General features: G+C 34.4%; 1 protein-coding gene and 1 long non-coding RNA gene across 2 annotated transcripts; one reads left to right on the plus strand and one right to left on the minus strand.

The window, feature by feature from the left end:
• Positions 1-5,933: 5,933 nt before the first annotated feature.
• LOC145954298 (uncharacterized) lies at positions 5,934-12,824 on the minus strand. The gene is made up of 3 exons (XR_014431487.1): positions 11,784-12,824; positions 10,981-11,693; positions 5,934-10,809 (listed from the first exon to the last, which is right to left on the minus strand). It is a non-coding gene; the product is annotated as an uncharacterized LOC145954298 (long non-coding RNA).
• A 5,122-nt stretch (positions 12,825-17,946) lies between these two features.
• On the plus strand, positions 17,947-25,590 carry LOC109790531 (helicase sen1). The gene is made up of 7 exons (XM_083068289.1): positions 17,947-19,840; positions 20,251-21,399; positions 21,519-21,846; positions 22,892-23,147; positions 23,454-23,670; positions 23,822-24,186; positions 24,287-25,590. The coding sequence occupies exons 1-7, from the start codon at positions 19,400-19,402 to the stop codon at positions 24,363-24,365; spliced, it is 2,835 nt and encodes a 944-aa protein (XP_082924415.1). The 5' UTR covers positions 17,947-19,399; the 3' UTR covers positions 24,366-25,590.
• Positions 25,591-26,795: the final 1,205 nt, after the last annotated feature.

Consider the following 26,795-nt stretch of genomic DNA (forward strand, 5'->3'; position numbering starts at 1 on the left):
TACTTCTAGCATATGTGTTGTGTAACTAGAAAAATTTTCCTAGTGCACTATTTCTTAAATGAATTTAAATTTGTCTTCTATATATTGTACATAGAACATTTTTATTAATGGTTAAGGTTTGGTATAACTAGTTTAGAACATTTTTATATTGGTGACTTGGTTGCTTGCTTTATAATCAATTTTAAATTAAGCGGTTTTAATGTATAAACCGGTTTAAAATTTGTTGAGCAATTTTTTTAACCTATTATTAGTTTTAAACTATACTTGCTTTAGACATATTTCACTTAAACAATCCCTGATGCAGCGACTGCACGAGCTGATGCTGTAAATGAGAAGTATGCAAAGTTAGAGGAGCAAATGAAATTGATGCAGCAACAGTTACAGTTGGTGCTGGACCGTCAATCTAGAGCCAGTTCAACTGGTACTAGTCGGTTACATCCTCATTATGATGAGGAATTTGATCGGCAACCACTGGATGAGGAGGGTCCCCTGTGTCGACGCCGTCGCCGTTCTTAAATACTAGCATTTTAGGAACTTAAGTACTTGGTGCTTTTTTTTTGTCATGTGCACTTTATGGACTTGGTACTTTTTTTGGGTCAGTAGTGATGTTGATTTTTGTACACATATCTACCTATTTTTTGCTATATTGATATGTATGTTTAAACATAATGATGATCACTATATATGTTTGGTTGAATGGTTTTCTTATTGTATTCTTATTTTGACTATTTAATTTATGAAATTATTAGGTTTTAACATATTGTTGTGAACTAATTGGCATCAAACAGGTTTGGATCATCCTTGTCCTGAGATATTTATGTAATGATAATGGTAGTAAAAATTGCAAACTCATATTTTTCATTTATGCTTGTAGGTATTGGGACTACTGTTAATGCTGTCAAACCAAAACTTTGTTCTTCTGCTGCCATCTTTGGACTTGGAGCTGTTGGCCTTCTTGTATGTGATCCTTATGCCTTTGTTTGTTTGTGTGTGAGAGTGACCATTGTAATTTTTATACAACTGATAAATGGCCAATGTTAACTCTTGCTCGTATCATGATGTTTGATCTAAATTGTAGGCTGTTGAAGAGGCAATGATTTATACTGCATGAATAATTATTGGGTTTGATTTAGTTTCCATTGGAAAATCTTGGACTCAGTTGTTGAAGGTGAGTTATGAGCATCTTTTAATTCATCACTTTCCACCTCATACAATAGTGATGCCTTTGCTTGTTTGCATGTCTAAAAATGATGAAGTCGTGTTCCTGGTAAACTACTGGAGTTCCAAAGTTGTTCTCTATAATAGGAGATATAATAGAATAGATCATACTGAACATTTCAGGGGTTGGCAATTCTCTTGTTATTATTTTGAAAGTTTAGTTTTGCTAAATTAAGTTATCCTTTTCTTATATGATTTTATCTTAAATAATTAGCTTAGAGGTTTTAGAGGCGCCTTTGCCATTTTATATATTCATATATGGAAAGGTTAGATAGCATGAATAATTTTGGTATTGCTTTGTTAGATGACTCTATTGGCTATTGCTCCTAATTTTATTATTTGATCTTGTCATCCTTGTCCTGAAATATTTATGTAATGATAAGGTAGTAAAAACTGCAAACTCATATTTTTCATTTATGATCGTAGGTCTTGGGACTACTATTAATGCTGCCAAACCAAAACTTGGTTATTCTGCTGCAAGGAAAAACAGCTGAAGATAATATCCTGGAAGAGAAATCAGAAGTTGATTAGTTTTGGTATTTTAAGAAATCAGAAGTTGATTAGTTTTGGTACTTTAATTTCATGTAGCTAATAGTAATGTTTAGAATGCTATGCGCTCAAACTACATGTGTAACCTTTAGCTTAAGGGTGGCTATTAGAATATATGGAAATGTTCAATATATGTTCATATTTGAGTAATGTAAATATTCTATCTTCCTCTATATCTAAAACAATTTCAACATGAAGTGATATACATGTTTTACACCTGATTTGGTTGTTTCCTTTGGTGTTGGTTGAAGATAAAACTGTGTAATATGTTATTTATATTTTATTTCAGCCAAAGCAAATGGTTAGCTTTCTTTTGTTACTAAATCAACTTATCTGCAAGTTCAATACTTCTGCGCGACATTTTGGAGGAAATATTTCTAGCCGTTGCTGAGCGGATATTCAGTGTTATTCCTAAAAATGGATTACCTTTTGGTCCTGATGCAATCACTGAGGTACCAAAATATTATTGCAGTTTCCTAATGAATAGCTGGGATATATTTTTCCTTTTCTTTTAATTTACTCGCTTTAAGTTACTTTTGTTATATGGTTATTTTTTATGATTTGATTATTGTCCATCCAATTTTAATAAGTTGGTGAGACAGTTTGTGCTTGTGCAATGTTCTGTGATAATAATTGTTTCTTGTTAGTTTTATTGTCAAATGTCCATTTTTCAATTTTTTTTCATTTTTTATTTTGTACGGGTTATGGGGCCATAAAATAACAAATCTGATGGATCTTAGATTTAGAGAACAATGATCGTTTGCTTATAACACTGCTTATTTATTATGGTACTTAGTAGTTGTATTGTGGCATATAAACTGAATGTTTTTCTTAGTTCATAGCTATATGTCGTTTCAAACATGAGAATAATTCTTCAAAATTTGCATTCATATACTATAACGATCTTAAAAATAATGTTATAAGATGGAAAAGAATTAGCTTACATACAGATCAATAGATGTGATAAGTACTAAAGAATGATGAGCCAAACACAACAAAGGTTAACACATTAAATTAAAAAAAAAAAAAAAAAAAAAAAAAAAAAAAAAAACTGGTATAGCGTCGGCCAAGCCCTTATTAAGCTGACTCTAAAATTAAAAAATACACTACTCATAGCGTCAGCCAAGCCCTTATTAGGCTGACTCTAAAACAAAACAAAAAAAATTTAGTGTCGGCTTAGCCCACAAAAATCTTATTTTATGAATTTAACCAACTAATATAACTAACTTTAAGCGTCAACTAAGCAGACAAAATAATAATAATAATAAATAAATGATTATGTTAGAGTCGGCTTTGTTAACACTAAAAATATACATTTAAAAAAAATATATTATTTACTGTCAACAATGCCGACACTAACTAATTTTAATTTTAAAAATATTGTAATTTATTGTCTCAATGGCTGACGCTAAATAAAATTGATTTAATGTTTAAAAGCAACGCGACATATTTTAACGATAACTAAGAGTCAGTTTGGCCGTCTCTATGAGGTGTCCGTTTGTCAGGCCGACACAATATATTTAGTGTCAACAAATTTAGTGAAGGCCATTATGTTGACGCAGAGGAAACGCTAATTGTATGATAGAGTCAGCTTTTTTAAGTTAGAGTCGGTTAAAAGCCGACACTAATAACCCACATTCTTGTAGTGTGGCCAGATCAATGCTCAAGGAGAAAGGATTACCAAACACGTTTTGGGCTGAAGCAGTTTATACTGCTGTCTACATACTTAATAGATGCCCAACTAAGGTAGTCCAAGATAAGACTCCAATTGAAGCTTGGAGCGGGAAAAAACCATCAGCAAAACACCTAAGGATATTTGGATCTATTTGCTACATACACGTTCCAGAAGAGAAAAGGCACAAGCTAGAAGACAAGACAGTACGAGGTATCTTCCTTGGATATAGCACCCAGTCAAAAGGCTACCGCGTCTACAACTTGCAAACCAAGAAGCTGATTATTAGCCGAGACATTGAAGTTGATGAAAATGCAGCTTGGAATTGGAATGACGAGAAAGTAGAGAGAAACATTTCTATCTCAATTCAGCAATCAGAAGAAGTAACTACAGAAGTCCCAGGTGAGCCTCATTCTTCTCCACAACAACAGACTCCATCACCAGAGTCTACTCCAAGACGAGTTAGATCCTTGGAGGATATATATGAAACCTGCAACTTGGCCATACTTGAACTTGAAAGCTTTGAAGCAGCATCAAAGCAACAAGTATGGGTCAAGGCTATGGAAGAAGAGATAAAAATGATTGAGAAAAATAACACATGGGATCTAGTAGACTATCCAAAAGACAAAGATATCATCGGGGTAAAATGGGTTTACAAGACAAAGCTCAATCCGGACGGCACCATACAAAAGCACAAGGCAAGGTTGGTAGCTAAGGGCTATTCACAACAACCTGGAGTCGACTACAACGAGACATTTGCCCCAGTAGCACGCCTAGATACAATTAGAGCTCTAATAGCTCTTGCGGCAAAAAAAGGCTGGAATATCTACCAGTTAGATGTCAAGTCCGCTTTTCTCAATGGAGTACTACAAGAAGAGATCTATGTAGAGCAACCACAAGGTTTCATAAGCAAAGGCAATGAAGACAAAGTACTAAGACTCAGAAAAGCTTTATATGGTTTGAAGCAAGCTCCTCGAGCATGCTATAGCAGAATAAATCAATACTTCACCGATCATGGATTCAGGAGGAGTAAGAGTGAGCCAACACTATACATCAAGACCCAAGGTCAGTATGACACTCTCATTGTCTCCTTATATGTAGATGATCTTATCTACACAGGGAACAATATAAAGATGATGACAGAATTCAAAGAAGACATGAAGAAGACATTTGAAATGACGGACCTTGGCTTGATGAACTACTTCCTTGGTATTGAGGTAAGTCAGAAGAAGAAAGGGATATTCATTTGTCAAAAGAAATACACTGAAGTTCTTTTGAAGAAGTTCAAGATGAGTGGTTGCAAGACTGTCACTACTCCGCTTGTGACAAAGGAGAAGCTACAAAAAGATGATGGAGCACCAGATGCTGATGCATCTCGCTACAGAAGTTTGATTGGAAGCTTACTATATTTAACAGCCACACGACCAGACATAATGTATGTTGTAAGCCTTTTATCAAGGTTTATGCAAAAACCAAGCCAAATTCACTTTGGAGCAGCTAAAAGAATTCTAAGATACCTACAAGGCACGAAGGAGTTTGGTATTTGGTACAAAATAATGACCAACTCAAGTTTTCTCGGATACACCGATAGTGATTGGACAGGATCGGTAGATGACATGAAGAGCACTTCCGGTTATGCCTTCTCACTTGGATCAGGAATATTTTCTTGGGCATCAAAAAAGCAAGCAACAGTTGCACAATCAACTGCAGAGGCAGAATATGTTGCAGCGGCTGAAGCTACAAGTCAAGCAATTTGGCTACAAAGAATACTTGCAGAAATGGGAGAACAACAAGATGGGCCTACTACAATCTACTGCGACAATAAATCAACAATCGCAATGACAAAAAATCCAATACATCACAGCAGGACAAAACACATTGCAATTAAATATCACTTCATCAGAGAAGCAGAAACAACTAAAGAAATCAAGATGGAGTATTGTAAGACCGAAGAGCAAGTTGCTGACATATTCACAAAGGCACTGCCGAGAGCAAGATTCGAACAGTTTCGCACTATGATAGGAGTTAAAGAAATTTGTATCAAGGAGGAGTGTTAAAATGTGATACAAACTTCTAGAATAAGCTAGATTATTATAGAAAATACATAGATGTATGCTAGTAAGTACTAGATGATACAATCTCTAGAATTATGTAGAAAATTTCATATAGATAGAAAACTCTAGAGTAGATATTTCTAGAGTTTTCTACATAAAACATGAATGATGTGTTGAGGCCTATAAATAGGCCATGTACTCAACATTTGCACCAAGCAACTAGTAAGCCATTTCCGCTACTCAAATCTATAACAACTATTCCTCTAAACTAGTTTTCCTCTCAACTAAGCTTATCATTATAAATTTGCCCCCCATTCCTTCTACTAATCAAATAAGTTTTCTCTATTTGATAATTCATATACTAACAAAGATAAAGACTGTTATAATGGAAAATTCGTTCCTTTCTTTTAGTTTAATGACAATGGATTGAACTACTCATGTGGCTCCTCTGGATTTTCTGTTTAATTTTTACATTGCTAATGTCCACTTCACCCTTTAAAAGCAAGGTAGCTTGATATAAGAAAAACCAAATTTAAAACATGAATAGAACACGTGATTCCAAGCAAGGGAAGAGCAAAATTATATAAGCAATTGTAGAAAGATTAATTTATTTGGGGCAAGTTAATTGCTTTTTTTGTTATAAATAAACATTTGGCGTGTTCCTTCCCTGTCATAGATGGTGGGCAATCACAATGGACCTGTTGAGAGTGCTACAAATTTCTAGATGCTTAAGTATAGCAAATAAAAGAACACCCTACAAGTTATCATCACCGTGTGTAAAGCATGATTCTTCTTTGATAACACATAGTGCAACACTATAAATAGGTCTTAAAACATCGAATGTAAGAATACACAGAAACAAGAGACTCCCGCATCAGAGAGCCTTGCATTAATATTTAATACTACAATTCTAATACTATATTTTCTATTCAGCTAATCTTTTGTTTCTCCACCCAATGTAATACTGTGTTTCTAAACAAATACTATCTGAAGCTGACATATGTCAGGGTTTATATGAACCAATGTTTTTCTATGACTTTTGTTTGTTATATGAATGAACCTGTGATCTTATAATATAAGGACATGCATAAAGAGTTTATACCACCCTCCAATAAAACTTTTCTCAACAGCTAAACAATAAATCTAGGTCAATAACAGTTAACTAATATTTAAGATATAAAAGCTGATCCCAAAATATTTATGCAGATGGATAATGGAGTCATTTTTTTTAAACATCACAGATCTAAGTTCTCATTTTAAATTTAAAAAACCTAAGAAAGGGATAAATTATAGGCCATGGAGAGTGTTAGTAGCACAATATTTGGGTAATGTTGAAATCAGAACATGAAAAATAGGGGTATGAACTAAGAACAAATATAATAGGTTGAGATAAGAAAATCTATAATCTCACACAAAAGGGACAAAAACTAATCTAATATAATTGAGTTATGAACTCAGTTTTGCACACATTGAAAGTATTACAACAAGTGTTTATATTAAAACTAACCCTAATTCAGTCGGAAAAACAACAAACTATGACTAAGCTAACAAGCAAAGATCATTTTTCTATAGCTACAGATTGGTTTTTCTGACATAAGCAATCTTTAACAAAACATACAAGTAAAACATAAAATTATAAAAGACTTTAAAATATTTAATTATGGTAATACAAGAAAAATCTCACAGCCAACACTCTTCATTGAGATTTTTCTCCGTCACTTCAAGCTTTAATCTCTATCATCCTTTGTAATTTTTTGTTGCATCACCTTTAAGTAGACAAATATCAAAAGATATAATATCCCCAAGCTTAACACCGATTATATCCGCTGAAAAAATATTTGCAGCTGCTTGAATCCAATTTTGAAAGACCTTTGCCATAAGCAGAATTATACTGTTGTATATATAAGAACTAATTCATTGAGACTTGGAAATGGAAAAATGAGTTTAAACAATGTCTTGTGTTCATCTTCATTCAGCAACATGTTTAAACTTCAAAATGGAATTCTACCAGATAATAAAATGCAAAATCTTTACAATAGAAGAAAATGCCTTCTGTACAAAATATCCTCATCTAATCTATCTCAGTATCTATTAGCATGATCTACAAATCATTCAAGCGAGCAGAGACGTTCAGGAACTGTTAGGCCCAAAAGAATTAAATCAAACCCATACTGGATGAAAGATTTCTTTAGTAGCTTTTCCTAAATGGGCTGTTGATGTTTTGGCCCAATTCTATTGCTTTTAAGTGTATGGATTGTCAGATTGATGCAAGAATGAAGTTTTTTTCAGTTTTATAATTCTTTTCGTAGCTTTGCCCTAGTTTTTCGAAAGTTCATCCTATCAGTGGTGCTTTCATTTCGTCCATGCCTCCCAAACCGTCCAAGGAGACCGATGAAGCCCTCCAACTCCTCACGGAGAAATTTGTGGTTCTTCAATCAGCGTTTGATACCCAACAACTCAACCAAGAGGCTCGTCAAGCTGCCTTCCAACAATCCCTTGATGCGATGATGGCCAAACTCACCGCTATGACATCGGTCTCGTCAACTAGCCCAACCCCGGATTCACCATGTTCGGTACACCCTACCCAATCTTCTCCTTTGCCTACTTCCATTTCCACTACATTACCCTCTCATGTTTCCTCCTTTCGTTTCACATCCCCTTCACCCTTTCCTACGGCCCCTATGCCGTTCGGTATGCCCATGTCTTTTTTGGCCCTTTCAACCACATCAATTGGGTCATCTACAACTTCCCCTCCTACACCTCCTTTTATACATTTTGGAACTTCCACCCCTCCCACCTTATCTTTACCTTTCACCACCCCTTTAACCCATTCAGTCCCAACTAATATGGCCATGCCTCCTATACAACCACCTAAACTTCAACTTACAACTTTTGAGGGGGCTGACCCACTGGACTGGCTCTTTCAAGCAGAGCAGTTTTTCCTTTTATACCAAATTGCTATGGAACACCGTCTCCACATGGCTGCTTTTTACATGAAGGGCGAGGCCCTTAGTTGGTTCAAGTGGATGTACCACAATCATCAATTAACGGATTGGCATTCCTTTGCTCGTGCATTGGAGTTACGTTTTGGTCCATCTTCTTATACCAACCATCAACAAGAGTTATACAAACTCCGTCAATTTGGGACCGTTTCTGAGTACCAGGCTCAATTTGAGAGATTATCCAATCGTGTCTATGGCCTTTCTCCTGAAAATTTACTAAACTGCTTTATTTCAGGACTTCGATCAGACTTACGCCATGAACTCTTGATATTACATCCACCCACAATCTCAGAGGCCATTGATTTAGCTAAGCTGTTTGAAGCTAAATTTCGTGATTCTAAACCCAAGACCTCGAAACCCTACCTTACAACCCCCTCAACCAACTCCCCCACTCATATTACCCCCCCTACGTCCATTTCTCCTACACCAGTTGTTCCCCCTATTAAACGCCTGACGTCGGCCCAGATGCAAGAACGCAGGGCCCTTGGTCTTTGTTACAACTGTGATGACAAATTTATCCCCGGCCATAAATGTTCTACCCCTCGTTTCCTACTTCTCATAGAGGATGACCCAGACCTGACTACCACCACACCATCCCCAACTGACCCTACCTCATCTCCCTTGTTTCATTTATCATTTCAAGCCTTAACCGGTCACCCTTCTCCTCAATCCTTCCAATTTCGGGGTTCCATTCACCACCTGAATGTGAGAGTTTTAATTGACACTGGCAGCTCCCACAATATCCTCCAACCCAGATTGGCATCCCACCTCCAACTACCCATTACACCTATCCCTCACTTCTCTGTGATGGTCGGCAATGGACAACATATTGCTTGTACGGGATTATGTGAGCAAGTTCCAATTATATTGCATGGTCATTCCTTTTCAGTTCCCTTTTATTTGATGTCAATAGAAGGTGCGGACGCAGTACTTGGTATTGATTGGCTACGTACCCTTGGACCTCTAACTGCTGATTTTTCCACCCTTAGCCTCTCTTTTACTCATAATGATGTGCCCATCACCATAAAGGTCGATCCTACCCATACCCCCACATTAGCCACGTTCCACCATTTTAACCTCTTGAAACACCACAATGCGATTGCTTCATGCCATCTGATCTTCACCCACCGCCTAGACAACAATACCCACAACCCTGAACTCCATCTTCCCCCCACTTTAAACCCTGAAATTAAGACTCTCATTTCTAACCATACCTCTATCTTCACTAAACCTATAGGCTTACCACCCATTCGTACTCATGACCATCATATTCCTTTGCTTCCCAATACCCCACCTATTAATGTCAAACCTTATAGATACCCCCACACTCAAAAGGATGCCATGTCTCACATCATACAAGACCTGCTTACTCAAGGTCTCATCACTCCTAGCCATAGCCCCTTCTCCTCACCTGTTTTACTAGTTCACAAAAAGGATGGTACTTGGCGCCTATGCGTTGACTACCGGGCTCTCAATTCGGTAACCATAAAAGACCGTTTCCCAATTCCCACGGTGGATGAACTTTTGGATGAGCTAGGCAAAGCTACAATTTTTTCTAAATTAGATCTTCGCTCTGGATATCATCAAATCAGGATGGCTCCTGAAGACACTTATAAGACAGCTTTTCGAACCTGTGACGGTCATTACGAGTTCCTAGTAATGCCATTTGGGCTTACTAACGCACCCTCCACATTTCAATCAGCCATGAATGATCTTTTTCGACCCTACCTCCGTAAATTTGTTTTGGTTTTTTTTGACGATATCCTCATTTATAGTCCGACATTTGCGGAGCACTTACATCACTTAACTGTGGTTTTTGATCTATTACTTACTAATCAATTTTTTGCTAAATTCACTAAGTGTGTTTTTGCTGTTTCTTCGGTTCAATATCTTGGTCACATCATTTCAGCTCATGGAGTAGCACCTGACCCTGACAAATTAAAAGCAATTCAAGAGTGGCCTCAGCCTCGTTCACTCACGACTCTTAGGGGATTTTTGGGCCTCACTGGTTTTTATAGACGTTTTATACGCCAATACGCCACTCTCGCCGCTCCTCTCACCGATTTACTTGCTCCTCAAAAATTTACATGGACACCTGCTGCTTCAGAGGCTTTTACATGCTTAAAAAATAAACTCTCTACAAGTCCTATTCTTCACCTCCCTAACTTTGATGCTCTTTTCGTAGTGGAGACAGATGCTTCTGGGGTGGCCATTGGGGCAGTTTTGACACAGCTTGGGCATCCCATTGCTTTCTTTAGCAAGAAGATGAGCCCCCGGCTTCAGGCATGGGCTGCTTATACCCGTGAGTTGTATGCTGTAACAGAGGCAGTTAAGAAGTGGCGTCAATATCTCATAGGCAGGCACTTCCACATTTACACAGACCAAAAGAGTTTGAGTAATCTCATTCAACAGACTATTCAAACTCCTGAACAACAAAAGTGGACCTGTAAACTCCAAGGCTACAGTTTTGATATCTTTTACAAACCTGGGAGATTGAACATAGTGGCTGATGCCTTATCTCGCCAGTTTGGTGACACTCAGCCGTTCATGTCCTGTATCTCCTCTCCTGTTCCTGTGTTATTGGGTCAACTACAACAATATTTTCAAAATGAACCTGAAGGCATTGCGTTCATTCAACAAGTACAAACCTCCCAGGAACTTCGTAACAAATTTCATATTGCTAATGGGTTGATATATTACGGTGCTCGCCTTTTCATCCCAGCAATTTCAGAGTTGCGCCAATCTTTGATTGCAGAGTTCCATGCTTCTCCGACTGCAGGTCATTCTGGACTCAAACCCACGGTAGCACGTCTTGCTGCCTCATTTTACTGGCCTGGCCTGTACACAGACACAAAGTTGTTCATCAAACAATGCACAATATGCCAACAAAATAAATATATGCCAAAACGAAAGCCAGGATTGCTACAACCGTTACCCATCCCGTTACAGGTTTGGGACGACCTCACCATGGATTTTATTACGCATCTGCCCCAATCCCATGGCCACACTGTCATTTGGGTGATCTGTGATCGTTTGTCCAAATCTGTTCACTTCATCGGGCTTCCTACACATTTTTCGGCTAAAGATTTGGCTCGCCGTTTTTCTGTTGAAGTTTGTCGTCTGCATGGGATTCCTCGGTCTATCACCACAGATCGTGACCCATTGTTTCTCAGCCATTTCTGGAAGGAGCTTTTCCACCTACAGGGAACAACACTGCGCTATAGCACAGCTTATCATCCAGAAACCGACGGGCAAACAGAGGTCGTAAACCGGTCTCTTGAAGCATACCTTCGTTGTTTTGCCTCTGATTTTCCCAAACGCTGGTTCTTATTTCTTCATCTGGCTGAATATTGGTATAATACATCTGTCCACTCTGCTATTGGCATGTCTCCCTTTGAAGCCTTGTACGGCAGAGCTCCGCCCCATTTTCCTCATCTTCCTCTAGCGTCATCGATTATACCTGAGATTCGGGCCTCATTGGAAGAACGACACAACATATTGACAAAACTGAAGGTGAATCTTAAGCGAAGCCGTCAAAGTATGATAGATCAAGCGAACAAAAAACGGGGCGATATTACCTTTGACGTCGACGATTGGGTTTGGTTGCGTCTCCGACCTTACCGACAAACGTCTGTACACCATCGTCCCTCAGCCAAGCTCGCGAAGCGCTATTTTGGGCCGTTTCAGGTGCTTCGCCGCATTGGCAGTGTCGCCTATGAGCTTCAGTTACCAAGTACCTCCAAGATACACCCTGTGTTTCATGTTTCTCTCCTGCGCGCCTACCACGGCCCCAAACCACCCTCACACATTTCCGCGCCGCCGCCCACCCTCAAAGAAGACAACCAAGATGTCCAGGATGTTACTCCCATAAGTAACCCTCCTGTATCCCAACCCTCTCAACCTACTCCTTTAGTGCCTCCTCCTCGGGCCCCACAACAATTTAACTCCCCCACTTCACCTTCTGACTGCCCATATGAAGAGCCTTGCGAAACTTCTCAAGCCAGTTCCACCGCACCGTCCAAGATAACCATTGAGGAGCCGCCACGTCATTTTCAGCATCCCACGTGGTGTCCACCACTTTCTCCACCTGTTGAGACCACTCCAGCACCAGCCGGCCCATTAAACCTTGAGGACAAGGTTTCACTGCATGCGGGAGGCTATGTTAGGCCCAAAAGAATTAAATCAAACCCATACTGGATGAAAGATTTCTTTAGTAGCTTTTCCTAAATGGGCTGTTGATGTTTTGGCCCAATTCTATTGCTTTTAAGTGTATGGATTGTCAGATTGATGCAAGAATGAAGTTTTTTTCAGTTTTATAATTCTTTTCGTAGCTTTGCCCTAGTTTTCCGAAAGTTCATCCTATCAGGAACTCATCCTCTTGGCATGGAATTGTGAGACCACCAGTTGGATGATCATATTCGAATTCTTCTTCGGCTTGACTAAGTAATTCTTGAAATGAAGGTTGGTTCAGGTATGATACAGGAATAACAAAACGCCTCATTTTATCTCCAACATATACTGCAAGATAGCCTTTTGGTACTTCAACACCCTTGCAGGCAGCTTGGATTGTAAAAAACGATGTCCGTCTAATAATACCTGCTATGCGGAAACCCATTTTTCTCAATTGCTACACACCACAATAATATACTGATGTCAAAGGACTTGTATAAGAAAGAAATATTTGAATTTTGATACTTAAGGGATGCAATGACTTGTGTTGTTGAGAGTAGAAGAAATATTGTATATATAGTTGCTAATGGCCTCTGCAATCCAATACCACAATTAATGAACTTCGGAAATGCTTCAACGGTGTCTACCAACAAACAAGGGATCACATGGTATTGTCTTAGAGATCTCTTTCAACGATAACAAAGTTCAACAGAACTGCATACCCCACCTTCTGAAATCTAGCTAATGCTTGTTCATTCATTATGCTATAGCTGTTTCAATCATCATAGACATGCTTTAGACATATCACATGTTTCTTTTGATAATTGATAAAGCTATTGCTATAGATATATATCTATCATCCACCACAACAGCTAATAGCAGGGTGGAAGCAACCTCTAAACTATGATCAGACTTAATTGGAATTGTAAGCAAGAAAATATATAAACCGATGTTGAAGAGATGATCACAAGTCACGATGAGCCACAATTTCTTTTGCACGTCAAATATTAAGCACCACCATGTGAACTTGCATGCATGAAGCTTGCGGTCCCCTCCGCCATAAATGCGTCACCATCATCCAATTAGTCTTTCTTTTAAACATAGAAATTTGTGTTTTATTTCAAGTGGGGTAATCATGGAATAGTCCTCTAAGACATAACCATATGCTCTTGTCTCTCAGTTGGTCCCATGACTCCTATCTAATAGTCCTCCATCAGAAATAATTTCAGTAGCCTTCTTATACTTATCCTTTTTTCTATATATATTGGTAGTTGCTAACATTTCAGAACCAAGTGAAATCATTCACAACCTGAAGCATTCAAAAGTCATAAGCCTTAACTTTCAAGTTTTCTTTAGACCATTTTCTTCTCAAGTCTCCACAAGTAGAATACAACAATGGGTTTTCGTTTAGCCGGTATCAGAAGGGCATCAACATCTGCAAACCAATCATCTTCAAAAGCAGTGGAGGTGCCAAAGGGCTATCTTGCGGTATACGTGGGAGAGAGAATGAAGCGGTTTGTGATCCCCATTTCATACTTGATCCATCCTTCATTCCAAGATTTGTTGAGTCAATCTGAGGAAGAGTTTGGATTTGATCATCCCATGGGTGGTCTAACGATTCCTTGCAGCGAAGAAGTCTTCCAAAATATAACTTCACTCTTGAATAGACCATAATCTTGTACTTTAGAAGATTGAAAAAAAATTGTAGAGACATTTTGTACAATTGTCGTCTCCTCAATTTGTAAAGATCTCTTTTTGAGAAATAGGAAAATACAAAACAAACACTCTTAGAATGACAAATTTGTTACTTTTCTTTGTTTAATGCAAAGATTTCAACTTTACTCAAGTGGCTCCTATCTGTTTTTTTTTCTTTTATTATTATTAAATAATCTCTTAACTTCATTTTTATTGATCAGATGATAATCTAAAAATTTTGTCTTAGACAAGAGTTATCAGAAAACTTTTCCAAATCAAACTCTTAAAATCTTTTTTTATACATGGATTCAGTTTTATTTATTTTTTAATACTTTATGAAGAGAAATGGTTGTTCCAAAGATAATTTGCTTTTATAACATCTTTCCATTGTTTTTTTTTTTTTTGGTAAAGATAGGAAAAATTACAAAGATGATCGCAATGAAGATTGAACCTAGGTCCTCATGCTTCTAACTATCTCAACCCCTCTCCACTCAACCACTAGGCTAACCCTAGTGGTTTTCCATTGTTAGAAATAGAATCAATATAGTTGCAATTAATATAATTTTCTCAACAAACAATATTTCTTTTAAAGATAAAAATAGAATGATTAAGGTAATATAAAAAGAGTTAATCACCTATACACTGTCAGTGTAAACTTTTTTTACACTGACAACCAATTATATCTTTTAATTGTGTCATGTCACTGTTAAAAATAAATGTGTTTATAGTGACATGACACAATTAAAATATATAATTAGTTGCCAGTGTAAAAAAATTTTACACTGACAGTGTATAAGTGATTAACTCATATAAAAATCATCGTAACTTTAAATATATTAATCTAAAAGTCACTTTAAAAATAGAGTTGAGTTGCATAAATGGAGTGGAGATGGAGGAAGAATTTTCATTCCAAGTCCACTCTTCACAACATTAAAATATTAGATGGAGTGAACTAGTGAAGTGTCAAGGTGGTAGATCTCTGTGGTTTTTATTTGGGATATATACTACTACCCCCATACTCCAATATTAAATCCATCCCCGCACTATATCGCTTCTCCCTTTAAAGAGATGGTATATTGAGCTTCATACCCTCAATTTTGTCCTCTCTAGTATGATCCTCAATATTTCTTCTTCCTCCATCATCATCACGATTCCCTTGATTTTGTAGCTACTCAAATTCTCCCATATAACTCTTCAATGTGACCATTCATCATCCTTTGCATTTGAGTTGTAATTACATTAATTAGCAGCCTAATGTCTCCAACATGAGTAGGGGTAACTTGAGAGTTATTTGTATATGTAACATTTATAAGACTTTGTCAAAGGCACAATACTTGCAGATAGTGTCGTTGTGTGTCGGACTGTCAATTGTACGAGTTCTTTGTAATCACGAATTTTGTGTTGTGAAGGGGTGGTTGAAATATTGTAAGTGGCTTTCCATTCCAAAAATGTTACCTGAAGAAACTTGATATATGGTATGCTTAATATCTGTGAATGCATTTGGTAACAGAAACAATTCCCCTCTTTCACGTGGATGACATAATTTATAAAATAAGAAGAAAAAAATTAAAGCTGTGAAATATTGTGTAACGAGAAAAATCTTTCATATTTTTCATTTTAATTAAATTAATTTACATGCAACTGTACAAAATATAAAAATGTTGAATAAGAAAATTAAGTTCAACTCAATTTGTTGATTGAAGTCACTGTTTGTGTTCTACTAATTAAGTTGATCTTTGGTATCGAATTGTTAAAGTTAAATTATTGTTTTATTTATCTTTTTTAATTAGTTTAATTTGGTTCTTTCATTACTAAAAAATTTATTTTGATCCCTTAATTTTTAAAAATAATATAATATTATCAATACTATTTAAATAAGATAAATAACATTAATTATTTATACATAATATGTAAAAGGACAATATTGTGTCATTTTTAAAAATTAAGGAATCATGTTAATATTTTATTGAATGCTTTTTTTTCCTCTTTTCTATGTATTATGTGATTTTAGTTTCCTAAATTTAGTTAAATTATTTTAGTTCTTTAAGTATCATAATTATGTGATTTTAATCCTTTAATTTTTAATTAAGTAATTTTAGTTTTTTAAGTATTACAATGGTGTTATTTTATTTTATCTCTTCTATTAAAAATTTAACAATTTTTGTTGATGCGGCATTAACTGGATGATATGATGCATTAATATTTCTAATTAACTTTGTTTTAATATATTTCTATTTTTGTAAAAATATGTTAATATACACAAAGTTATATTTATGTTATTAATTATCTATAAATATATCAATAATATTATTTATATTAATTTATTAATAATATTATAATACTAATAATATGTATAAATTTTATTTACTTAATAATGATAAGTTTATATCATTAATTGGTACATGAATTATAATTTAGTTATAATATATGTAACTTAAATAGGTTAATAATATTATAATTTTAAAACACTATATTTGTGTGATTATTATTTTAAAATTATTATATTTTTAATGGAAGAGACTAAAATCATACAATTGCAATATTTAAGACTAAAATTATTTAATTAAAATTTTGAGATCCAAAAGTTGCATAACTATTGAGAGATTAAAATTGTTCAATTAAAATTTTGAAGACCAAAATTACACAATTTATGTATATTTTTTTCATAAAAAAGTATTCGTGGAATATATAATACTTTTATATTTATTATACCTGATTAAAAATAATTATTAACATTTTTGCTTTATTTATTTGAAAAAATTTTGCCCCCCTAACGACTTTTTTCTAGTTGTGTCCCTGTAACTATGATAGTTTTTTTATCCCACTCAATGAAGGGATGTTTTATATTTGTTTTTGTGCAGATATATTTATTTAAGAGCAACATGATATATTCTTCTACATTTTATATGATATTATTCACTTTAAATTTAAAATTTTTAAAATTTATTTTTGATAATTATCTAAAAGATTTCGTACTAATAAAAATTGTGTGTACGTTTATCCTCCTCTTATAATAATGTGGAACTTTATTTTATCCTACCACACAAGCTCAGATTGGTCAAGAAAGGGCAAATAGAATTGGTCCATAAAGGTTTTTAAGAATGTTACTCTGACGTCAGTGTATTTTAACGTATATTTCTACCTTCGTTATAAATAAATAAATAAGAATAATTATTTATTCCTTTAAATAAGATTTAATTATTTCATATATTAATTATTTTTAAGTTAAAATATATATAATTAAAGTGTGTTTTATTAATTTGATAAAAATATATTAATTATAAATTCTTTAAAAAAGATACACTCTAATTAATTAAAAAAAATATGAGTATTAATTAGAAGAGAGAAATAATATAAGATATACTCTAATTAATCATAAGATATATGAATATTAATTATAAAAGAGAAATATTATAAGAGTTGTATTAGGAAAAAAATATATAAAAAAATAAATTTATTAATATCAACTAAATTAATTACTTTCTTAATCTTGATGAATTAGTTAATTAGATCTTATAAAATAGCATTGTATAACTATTTATATAATTTAAAACATTAAAAGAGATACAAACTTAGTAAAATGTGTATCATACGTCATAGGTTTAAAAAGAAAAAGAAAATGACTTTAAAATGACTCACTCCTATTTAATTTATTTTTATTTTTATTTTTAATATAGATTACAAGGGCGATAATAAATATTCAACGTGCATCTACTCCAATCCCTTTCTCTTAATTACTTGGCTAACTTATGGTTATTAATTAATTTAATTTAAAGTGTATTTAACTTTATAAATTTATGAGTAATATATATCATTAAATGCATTTTAGGGACATAGTTTGATTAAAAAACCTTTTTTTTATTACCTCAATTCCATAAAATCCATTGTTATAAGAACGGGAAATAACATTCCAATCACTTATGTAGATGAAGTTAAACAGTTTTCCCAAAAAAATCCATACTATTTGGAATAAATACACATACAGTACTACATGAGTAGACAAAGAGTCAGAGGTAATATATAGAGACATGCTGAGTTAAACTTAAAAGGGTAGAGTCAATAAGAGTGTAGGGAATCCAAAAGGACGTTTTTGTTGTAAAGTCTTTATGCAAAAAGGCAACCTCTTCTGCATCAAAATAAAAGAAAAGGCAACCTCTTAGGAAATACCAAGCATTGATTGTGTAAGGCTTTTTTATTATATACCTCATTTTTCTTAATATTAATATTATTGTTATTATAATAATAATATTATTATAATTATAATAATAATAATCTCAAACTTTTCATCATATATAGGCGGCTCATTTATTACTACTTCCTAGATAAGTGATCATTGCATTTAAAATTTCAAAGAGTCTCACTCTCAGTAGGTTTCTGATCCTGTAGTTATATCTGCATTGCATGCATGCGTTCATGTAAGAACAAATTAACTGAGCTTTGTGATCTTGTTCTGCCAAGGAAACTGAGGTAACAAGGAATAATGGAAGATGAGACTTCAACTAAGGAGGCCAACTCTGATGATTGTGGTTTCATGGATTCGGTCATTTCTTGGTCCATTGAAGACATTTTGAATGAAGATTTATACAAGAACAAGGTTTGTAGAGGCACTATTCCTGCATTTTATCTCATGTTAAAAATCACTCCTGAATACTTTTTTCTTTTGGTGCAACTTTTCTCAAGTATTCTAATGTTTAGTTTGATACACATAAACACACAACACAACTCACTATTGGGTCTGTCATGTTCTTCTTATCCTTTGTGATTTTTTCACTTATCCAAAAACGCGCTCTTACATAGCCATATGTATTTCACAGTTTGGAGACAAAAACTAACTTTGGATTTTTTTTCTATAAAAAGTTTAAGATCACGAGCTACAATTTAATGTTTTTCTATTCAACAAGTTATGTATGGCTTGAGCTTGATTGACCTTTGATTTTCAGGTAGAGAAGATTGAACTATCATTCCAGTCCATTGGTCATTACCTTGGATCTTTTTACTACCCTTTATTGGAAGAAACTCGAGCACAACTATCCTCAAGTATGGAGATCATATACAAGGCACCTTATGCAGAAGTGATTGGTCTAGTGAAAGACCAAGAGGTAGATAAACTGTATAGGTTGAAAATTAATAGCTGGAAAAGCAGCTATGGTCATCATGGAGAACCATACAAAACTTCGCCTGATGATGTTTTAATTTTGGCTGATTATAAGCCACAAACTGTAGAAGACTTGCAAAGGGTTGGAAGGACGTGGAGTTTTGTATCAGTTGTAAGAATAAAAAAATGTGTGTTGGAGGATCGTATCATGTCTCCTTATATAGAAGTTAAGACATCAAAAGATATTGACACGACAGAATTAAGGCAAAAACCCCTATTTCTTGTTTTCTTGACAAATGTAAGCCATAATAGAAGAATTTGGGATGAATTTCATGTGCCCCGTAATTTAAAGCTTGTCAAGCAGATCTTATGCACCACAGATGAGGTAAGAAATTTAAATCTAGTCTTGAATACGTTCTCGATTCCTAAAAATATGATTTTTTACAATAGTATACTTTTTGCATCCAGTGAGGGACTAAGCTTGTAATTTTTGTAATTTCTAAGGACAAAAAGTGAATTCAACTCGAGTAAGAACTAATGTCATAGAGGTTTAGTTCAATTGATTGAACAGGGTGTATGAGTGTTGTAAACTCTTTTGGTACCTGAGTTCCATTCCTATGGATAAAAAATATGTATAAACTGCCATATCCTAAGCCTTTCAGATGCCTGACTAGCCACCCCAACCAGTTCGATCGATTCTCAAATTCTAACCATATATTTATGGATTATATGTTAGTTTAAAATCATTGATTTTGAAATTAAAGCTATAACTAATGAATGTATGCTGGAAAATAGGTTGAAGAATGTGGTAGTTGTGGCTCTCTGCCTGATGATTTAAGGGATGACCCTTCATATCAAAGGTTATTATCAGAGCTTAATGAATCCCAGAATAAGGCTATTTCTGCATGTCTATCTGGCCTCAACTGCAACCACAACTCTGCTGTGAAGCTCATATGGGGTCCCCCAGGGACTGGAAAGACTAAAACTTTGGGCACATTACTCTTTGCTCTCTTGAGAATGAATTATAGAGTCCTTGTATGTGCTCCAACAAATGTTGCCATCAAAGAAGTTGCTTCACGCGTATTAGCCATAGTGAAAGAATCACATATTAAAGAATCTGGTGATTTGTTCTGCACAATGGGAGATTTGCTATTGATTGGGAACAATGAGAGGCTAAAAATTGGTGAAGATATACAAGATATATATTTGGATCATCGTGTTGAACTGCTAAAACAATGCTTTGCAAGCTCCACTGGTTTGAGATCTTGTGTTAATTCAATTATGGATCTTCTTGAAAATTGTGTTTCCTATTATCATATATTTGTTGAGGATGAATTGAAAAAGGAGATGAGTGTGCACAAATCATTTCTAGATTTTCTGAGAGAAAGGTTTTGTTTTCAAGCATCGCCACTTAAATCATGTATTTCTATCATGTGCACACATGTAGCCATCTGTCACTTGTTGAAACAAAACTATCAGAACTTAGTGTGCTTAAACGAGGCACTTAACTCATTTGAAGGCTTCTTGTTTCAAAATAATTTCCCTTCTGAAAGATTGGAAATGCTTTTCTTTTATCCTGAATTACCAGAGAAACTTTCTCAGTCACGTGATGCTGCTATATACCAGTTGCACCAGAAGAGAGCTGAATGTCTAACAGCTTTAATAACTGTTAAAGCATCACCTGACTCATTCATATGGAAAAAATATTCCAACATGAACTTTGTTAGAGAGTTTTGTTTCCGAACATCAAAATTGATATTTTCCACGGTTGCGGGTTCATATAAGCTGCACTCTTTATACACGAAGCCACTGAACTTTTTGGTGATTGATGAAGCTGCGCAGTTAAAAGACTGTGAATCAATAACACCTATGTTATTTCCAGGAATAAGCCATGCCATTCTTGTTGGTGATGAATGCCAACTACCATCCATGGTTAGAAGTAATGTACGTAGCAACTATCAAGCACATATATTAATTGATTTTTTCCAGATAATTCTGCATCCCCAATCATCTTGTGTTGCTAATTTATTTTTATTTTTGTGATTGTTCATTTTGGATACAAGGTTTGTTATGGAGCTGGTTATGGGAGAAGCTTATTTCAGAGGTTGAGTTTATTGGGTCACCCAAAGTATCTTCTCAATATGCAGTATAGGATGCATCCACAAATAAGTTCATTTCCAAATTTACATTTTTATTTTAACAAAATTCAGGATGCACCAAATGTTAAAAGAAATGACTACAGGAAGCCCTATCTTCCGGGGCCAATGTTTGGTCCTTATTCTTTTATAAATATAACTAGAGGCAAAGAAAAATTTGATGATGCTGGAAGAAGCTATAAAAATATGGCTGAGGTTGCAGTTGTAGCGACAATACTGAAGAAAATGCACAAAGGTTTATTCATTTATGCAAATTTTTGGCAGTAATTTCTATTTTTTAATTTTGCTTTATACTGTTCTTTGTGTCCTTGGTGCTTGACCTTAGATGACAGTATCACGTCCTTTTATAGCATTTGATATCTTTAGCCTTCACGTGTTTATTTCAAAGAAGTTCAGTATTGAATAAAAAGTTTTGGATGGGTTACTAAATTGTCATTCCTGGTTATAAGTTTTGGTGTAGGAAATTGTACTAGTTCTGGTAGTACAACTAAAGTTTATCACGCGAATCAACTATAGTGTGAAAAGAGATTAACTTTGTTATTTGCACTTTTATATTTACAAACTCAGGTAGCCCAAAGAAAAGAGCAGAAAGATGTAGCTTAAAATAATGATGTCTAAAATTTGACAAATGATTGTAATTCGTTAAGTACGTACATGATGAAAATGAAGATTTGGAGGACTACTTGGTGTTCAATAGTGTGCACTTTGTGGAATCACCGAAATAGAATTGTATTTTGGGGAGAAAAACTTGACTTGGATGCTGTTAAGGAATTGATTAAATATAAAAGTTGGTTTTGGCTATCTGCAAAGGTTACTAATTTTAATTACTCTTACTATGACTGGTACACAAATTAAAGGATCTGCGGCACCTAACTGTAGTGAGGGCTTATTACATGAAAAAAGGTCAGTTATAGCAGCTAGTTTTATATCCTCGTAGAACTGTGATGTGGGCAGATAGTATACCTGTGATGGTAGAGATGCAATATTTTTTGTCTTGATGTTGTTTAATTAAACAATTGGGTTTTGTTTTTCTAAGTATAGGGGCTGGTATCATGCATGTATGCTTATGAAGTGGTTGGGTAGTCACTTTTGGTTATGTAGCACTTAATTTGCTTAAAATAGATGGGTGCAGTGCAAGTCTAGTTTAACTTTCCTCAAATTTCATTTGTAATTGGGTTACACCTGGTACCTCTTCTAAATTCATTTAGCTTATAAAGAAAAAACATGAGATCTGACTTGAGTGAATTATATAATATACAGCTGCTTTTTGCTTGTTGTAGTATGGTTGATCTCAAAGGAGAAACTCAGCATTGGTATAGTGTCACCCTATGCTGGCCAAGTTACTGCTATTAAAGAGGAACTTGAACAGACTTATGATGGGCATTATGGATTTCATGTGAATGTGAAGTCTATTGATGGCTTTCAAGGCGGTGAGCAGGATGTTATTATTTTGACAACTGTAAGAACCAACAACAGAACATCTCTTGAGTTCATTTCCTCTCCCCAGAGGACTAATGTAGCTCTTACAAGGGCTAGGTAGATCTCCCACTTAAATTTTCTATTTTTTAAAGTTTTATTTGTTTTAGAGTAGAGTAAATTACACTAACATCTTCTGAAATTTCGTAAGATTGTACACAACTTCTCGTTTTTACATTTACACTAACTATTTTAATTGTTTGAAAAATATTACACCATGTCTCCCTATAAAGAAGGTTGATGTAAATGTTAAAAAATAGAAAAGTTATATGCAATCTCATGAAACTCAAGAGATTTGGTGTAATTTACTCTTTAGAGTATCATAACATGTTTAGTGAAAGGCTGCTGCTGAATCGATATTTCTAGGCACTGCTTATGGATTTTGGGGAATGAAAGAGCCCTTACAAACAATGAAAATGTTTGGAAGGCTATTGTGCATGATGCTAAGAGCCGTAAATGTTTCTTTAATGCGGACCAAGACTACGAAATGGCAAAAGCTATTTTGGATGCAAGGGAAGAGTCAGATCAATTTGATGATTTTCTTGATACAAATAGTGTCCATTTTAAAAATGCACTGTGGAAGGTATGTAGATCCTGGACTTAATTTTATACTTGTTCTTTTGTTAACTTTTAATTAATTGTTAATAGTTATTGTTTTTCAGCTAATTCGTTATTTACATGTCTGTATATGCTGCATCTGTTCTTAACATTGGTGCCATTGTACACATCTGCAGTTACATTTCAGTGACAAATTTCTCAGATCATTCAAAAGACTACGGTCTGAAGCAATCAAGAGAGGGGTCATAAACCTTCTAAAAAGACTTTCTAGAGGGTGGAGGCCTAAAAGCTTTACTATGGATTTGTCTTGTGAAAATTCAACACAGATTTTGAAACAATTTAAGGTTGAAAGCTTCTATGTCATTTGTTCAATAGAAATAGTCAAAGCTTCAAGGTATATTCAGGTTTTGAAAATATGGGACATATTGCCTTTAGAGGATATCCCACAATTGGCTAAGCACCTTGAAAATGTATTCAAAAGATACACTGTGGAATATATCAGTAGGTGCAAGTGCAAAGAGAAACGCGGAGCCTTTGTTGGGTGAGTGCATTCAATTGCATTAATTTTAACATTTTCAAGCTGTTCAGTTCTATCCTTAATTAACCTATATGGAGCCTTTGGCTTCTTTCTTTGTGAACAGGAACACAGAGATTCCATTGAGTTGGCCACTTTCTGCTAACATCATAAAATTTAAGAATGCATATGACATTCCAAATTAAGGGAGATTTAAATGCTGACGAAGATACAAGTGATGCTGAAATGGTATGTTGTTGATCAAATACTAGCTGCTCCATTTCAAGAGGTAACATGGTCATTACAGTTAAGAAGTGGATCATCCATACAGCATAACATAATTCTCTTCCCTCGAAGTACCACGGTTCTGATTACTAAGCTGATTCAAAATGACAAAGTTGCACATGGTTAAGTCTATGGATCCAATATTTATGCAAATTTGGAACTATAGAGTATTTGACCGTTAAGTTTATATGACCCTAAGCTATTTTGGCTTTAAAACCTTGTTATGTTTGTTTCTCAAATAATGAGAAATGTCACAGTTATTAGTTTTCCTTTAACTTATTTATATTTCCCTTCTTAGTCTAAAGACAGTTGTTTTGTTTTGTATCTATACCATTATATAAAAGGTATATGCCTTATTATCTAAAACCGTTTCTACAACTTCGTAAACTACCTTTTTTTCAATGAGTAACTTCTCATTTGTTTTCTTCTTTTTCTTTATTTTATTTTGAAACTACAATTGCTCATAAAAATAATTATTTTTCTTCTTTTAACACAGTGCTGACGGAGCCCTTTTCCTGCTTATATAACATGAATACAATGTTTTGACGTTAGTATATTAGTGTCATGAAAGATGCCATCACAAGAGCCCTTCCTATAGGTTTATTGCAACCACTGCTTGCTCCTAATAAGATTAGGGAGGATTTAGCTAATGACTTTATTACGGGGCTACCGTTGTCCAAAGGTTACACTGTGCTTGGGATAGAAGTTTTGCATAAATATATCATCACACTGTTAAGTATTTTTATTTAAGTTCTTTTGTTCTTCCTTTAATAATTCCTAATTAAAATCTAATAGACCTCTTAGTAGGATTGGAACTCACATGAAGTTTTGACCATTTGTAAAAGAAAAAAAAAACAAGTAATTAGGTTTTCATTAATCTTATTTGCTCTCAAAATTCAAATCTTATTCATGAGTGATATGATATGATTCATCAACGATTGAAAATTTAGTTTTTATACATATAAATTTGTGTCTCCTCTAAGAAAAGTAATTAAGGGTTTAAAGAGAGTGAGAACAAAATGTGGGATATTAGTGGATGTTGGTTCTAAAACAAGAAAGAAAGCAACCAAAAAAATAGATTCTATGCAAAAACAAACTAAGAAAAATAGAAAACAAGAATACCAACTAGAACGTAAAACGTAAACATAGAAAAAGCAACAAAAATGAAAAAACAATTGTGGAAGAGAATACTGTGTAATTACAAGGTTTGACCAATTTGACGTACATTTATTAGAGGACAGATTTCACTATTTGAAAACAATATCAATTGTTTACACTAGAGCAACCTCTTGCTCTTCTAAGAAACTCATTTATCTCCTTAATAAATTCTCATTTACTCTCTAATGTCTCATTCACATCTTTTGCACTTACATTCTCACGCATTGGTGTTCATTTAGCAATAATCCACTCTCATGCACACCTTAAAAAAGAATCTCCAAAACACACACATATATTAAAGGGATTTATTTACTCCAAGAGTAAGTCTATTTATATTTACTTTACTCAATAACTCATATTCTATGACTAAATTTTAACCATTCTACCATTGAATTAAAAGTTTTTAATATAAATTAAGTTTACAAATTTTTAAAAATGTATAAAATTTTTATTATTATCATCAATTTGAATTAATGAAACAGAGTATCAAATAATTTTCAAATTTCTTAAAAATTTGCAAACTTAATCTATACATTAAAAAACTTTTAATTTAATAGTTGAATCGTTAAAATTTAATATAGAACTTGAGTTATTAAACAGAGTAGATCTAGGTATACTCACTTTTAGTGAGTGGATCTCTCATCTCTTTCTATATATTTTTGTTTGTGTTATAAGTGTGTGAATTTGAGATATTAAGATAAAGTCTTATACGAATGAATTTGTGCAAAGAAAAATCTTAAAACTCAAGAAAGTAAATAGAGTGACACAAAATTAGTAAATATTTTTAATTATTGTGCTAGTAATTAATTCGTGTATTCCTTTTTTGTTGATAAAGTTGTAAATGGAAAACCAGATGCATATGCCTTGATTTTGTGTCTTGCCTTTATTACTATGCCATTCAGCCTGTCAAGGCAAACTCAGTGCGATTTGAAGAGGATTTCTTTTTTTTTTTCATGGGATGTCTAATAGTGCTACTCATGAAGATTAATTTGGCATTAGCTATTGTTGGAGCTATTTCCTAATTATTCTTCGTTAGTCCTTGTATTGAGCATCCCAACAATTCTCCTCTTAAACAAAGGACCACGGTTTTTACCCCCTCCCCTGCAGGGAAAATGATGAGATATTATCCGCTTTGGGTCTAAGCCCTCACGGATTTGCTTTTGGACATAACCCAAAAGGCCTCTCAACCAATG

Source organism: Cajanus cajan, chromosome 2 (assembly GCF_000230855.2).
Source record: "Cajanus cajan strain Asha chromosome 2, NIPB_CcT2T_4, whole genome shotgun sequence".
Lineage (NCBI taxonomy): Eukaryota > Viridiplantae > Streptophyta > Magnoliopsida > Fabales > Fabaceae > Cajanus > Cajanus cajan.

Coding starts and splice junctions, on each gene's coding strand:
- LOC109790531 (XM_083068289.1), top strand. CDS start 19,400: ATGGAGATCATATACAAGGCACCTTATGCAGAAGTGATTGGTCTAGTG. Junction 23,148..23,453: donor GTAGCTCTTACAAGGGCTAG/GTAGATCTCCCA, acceptor CGATATTTCTAG/GCACTGCTTATGGATTTTGG. Junction 24,187..24,286: donor AAACGCGGAGCCTTTGTTGG/GTGAGTGCATTC, acceptor CTTTGTGAACAG/GAACACAGAGATTCCATTGA.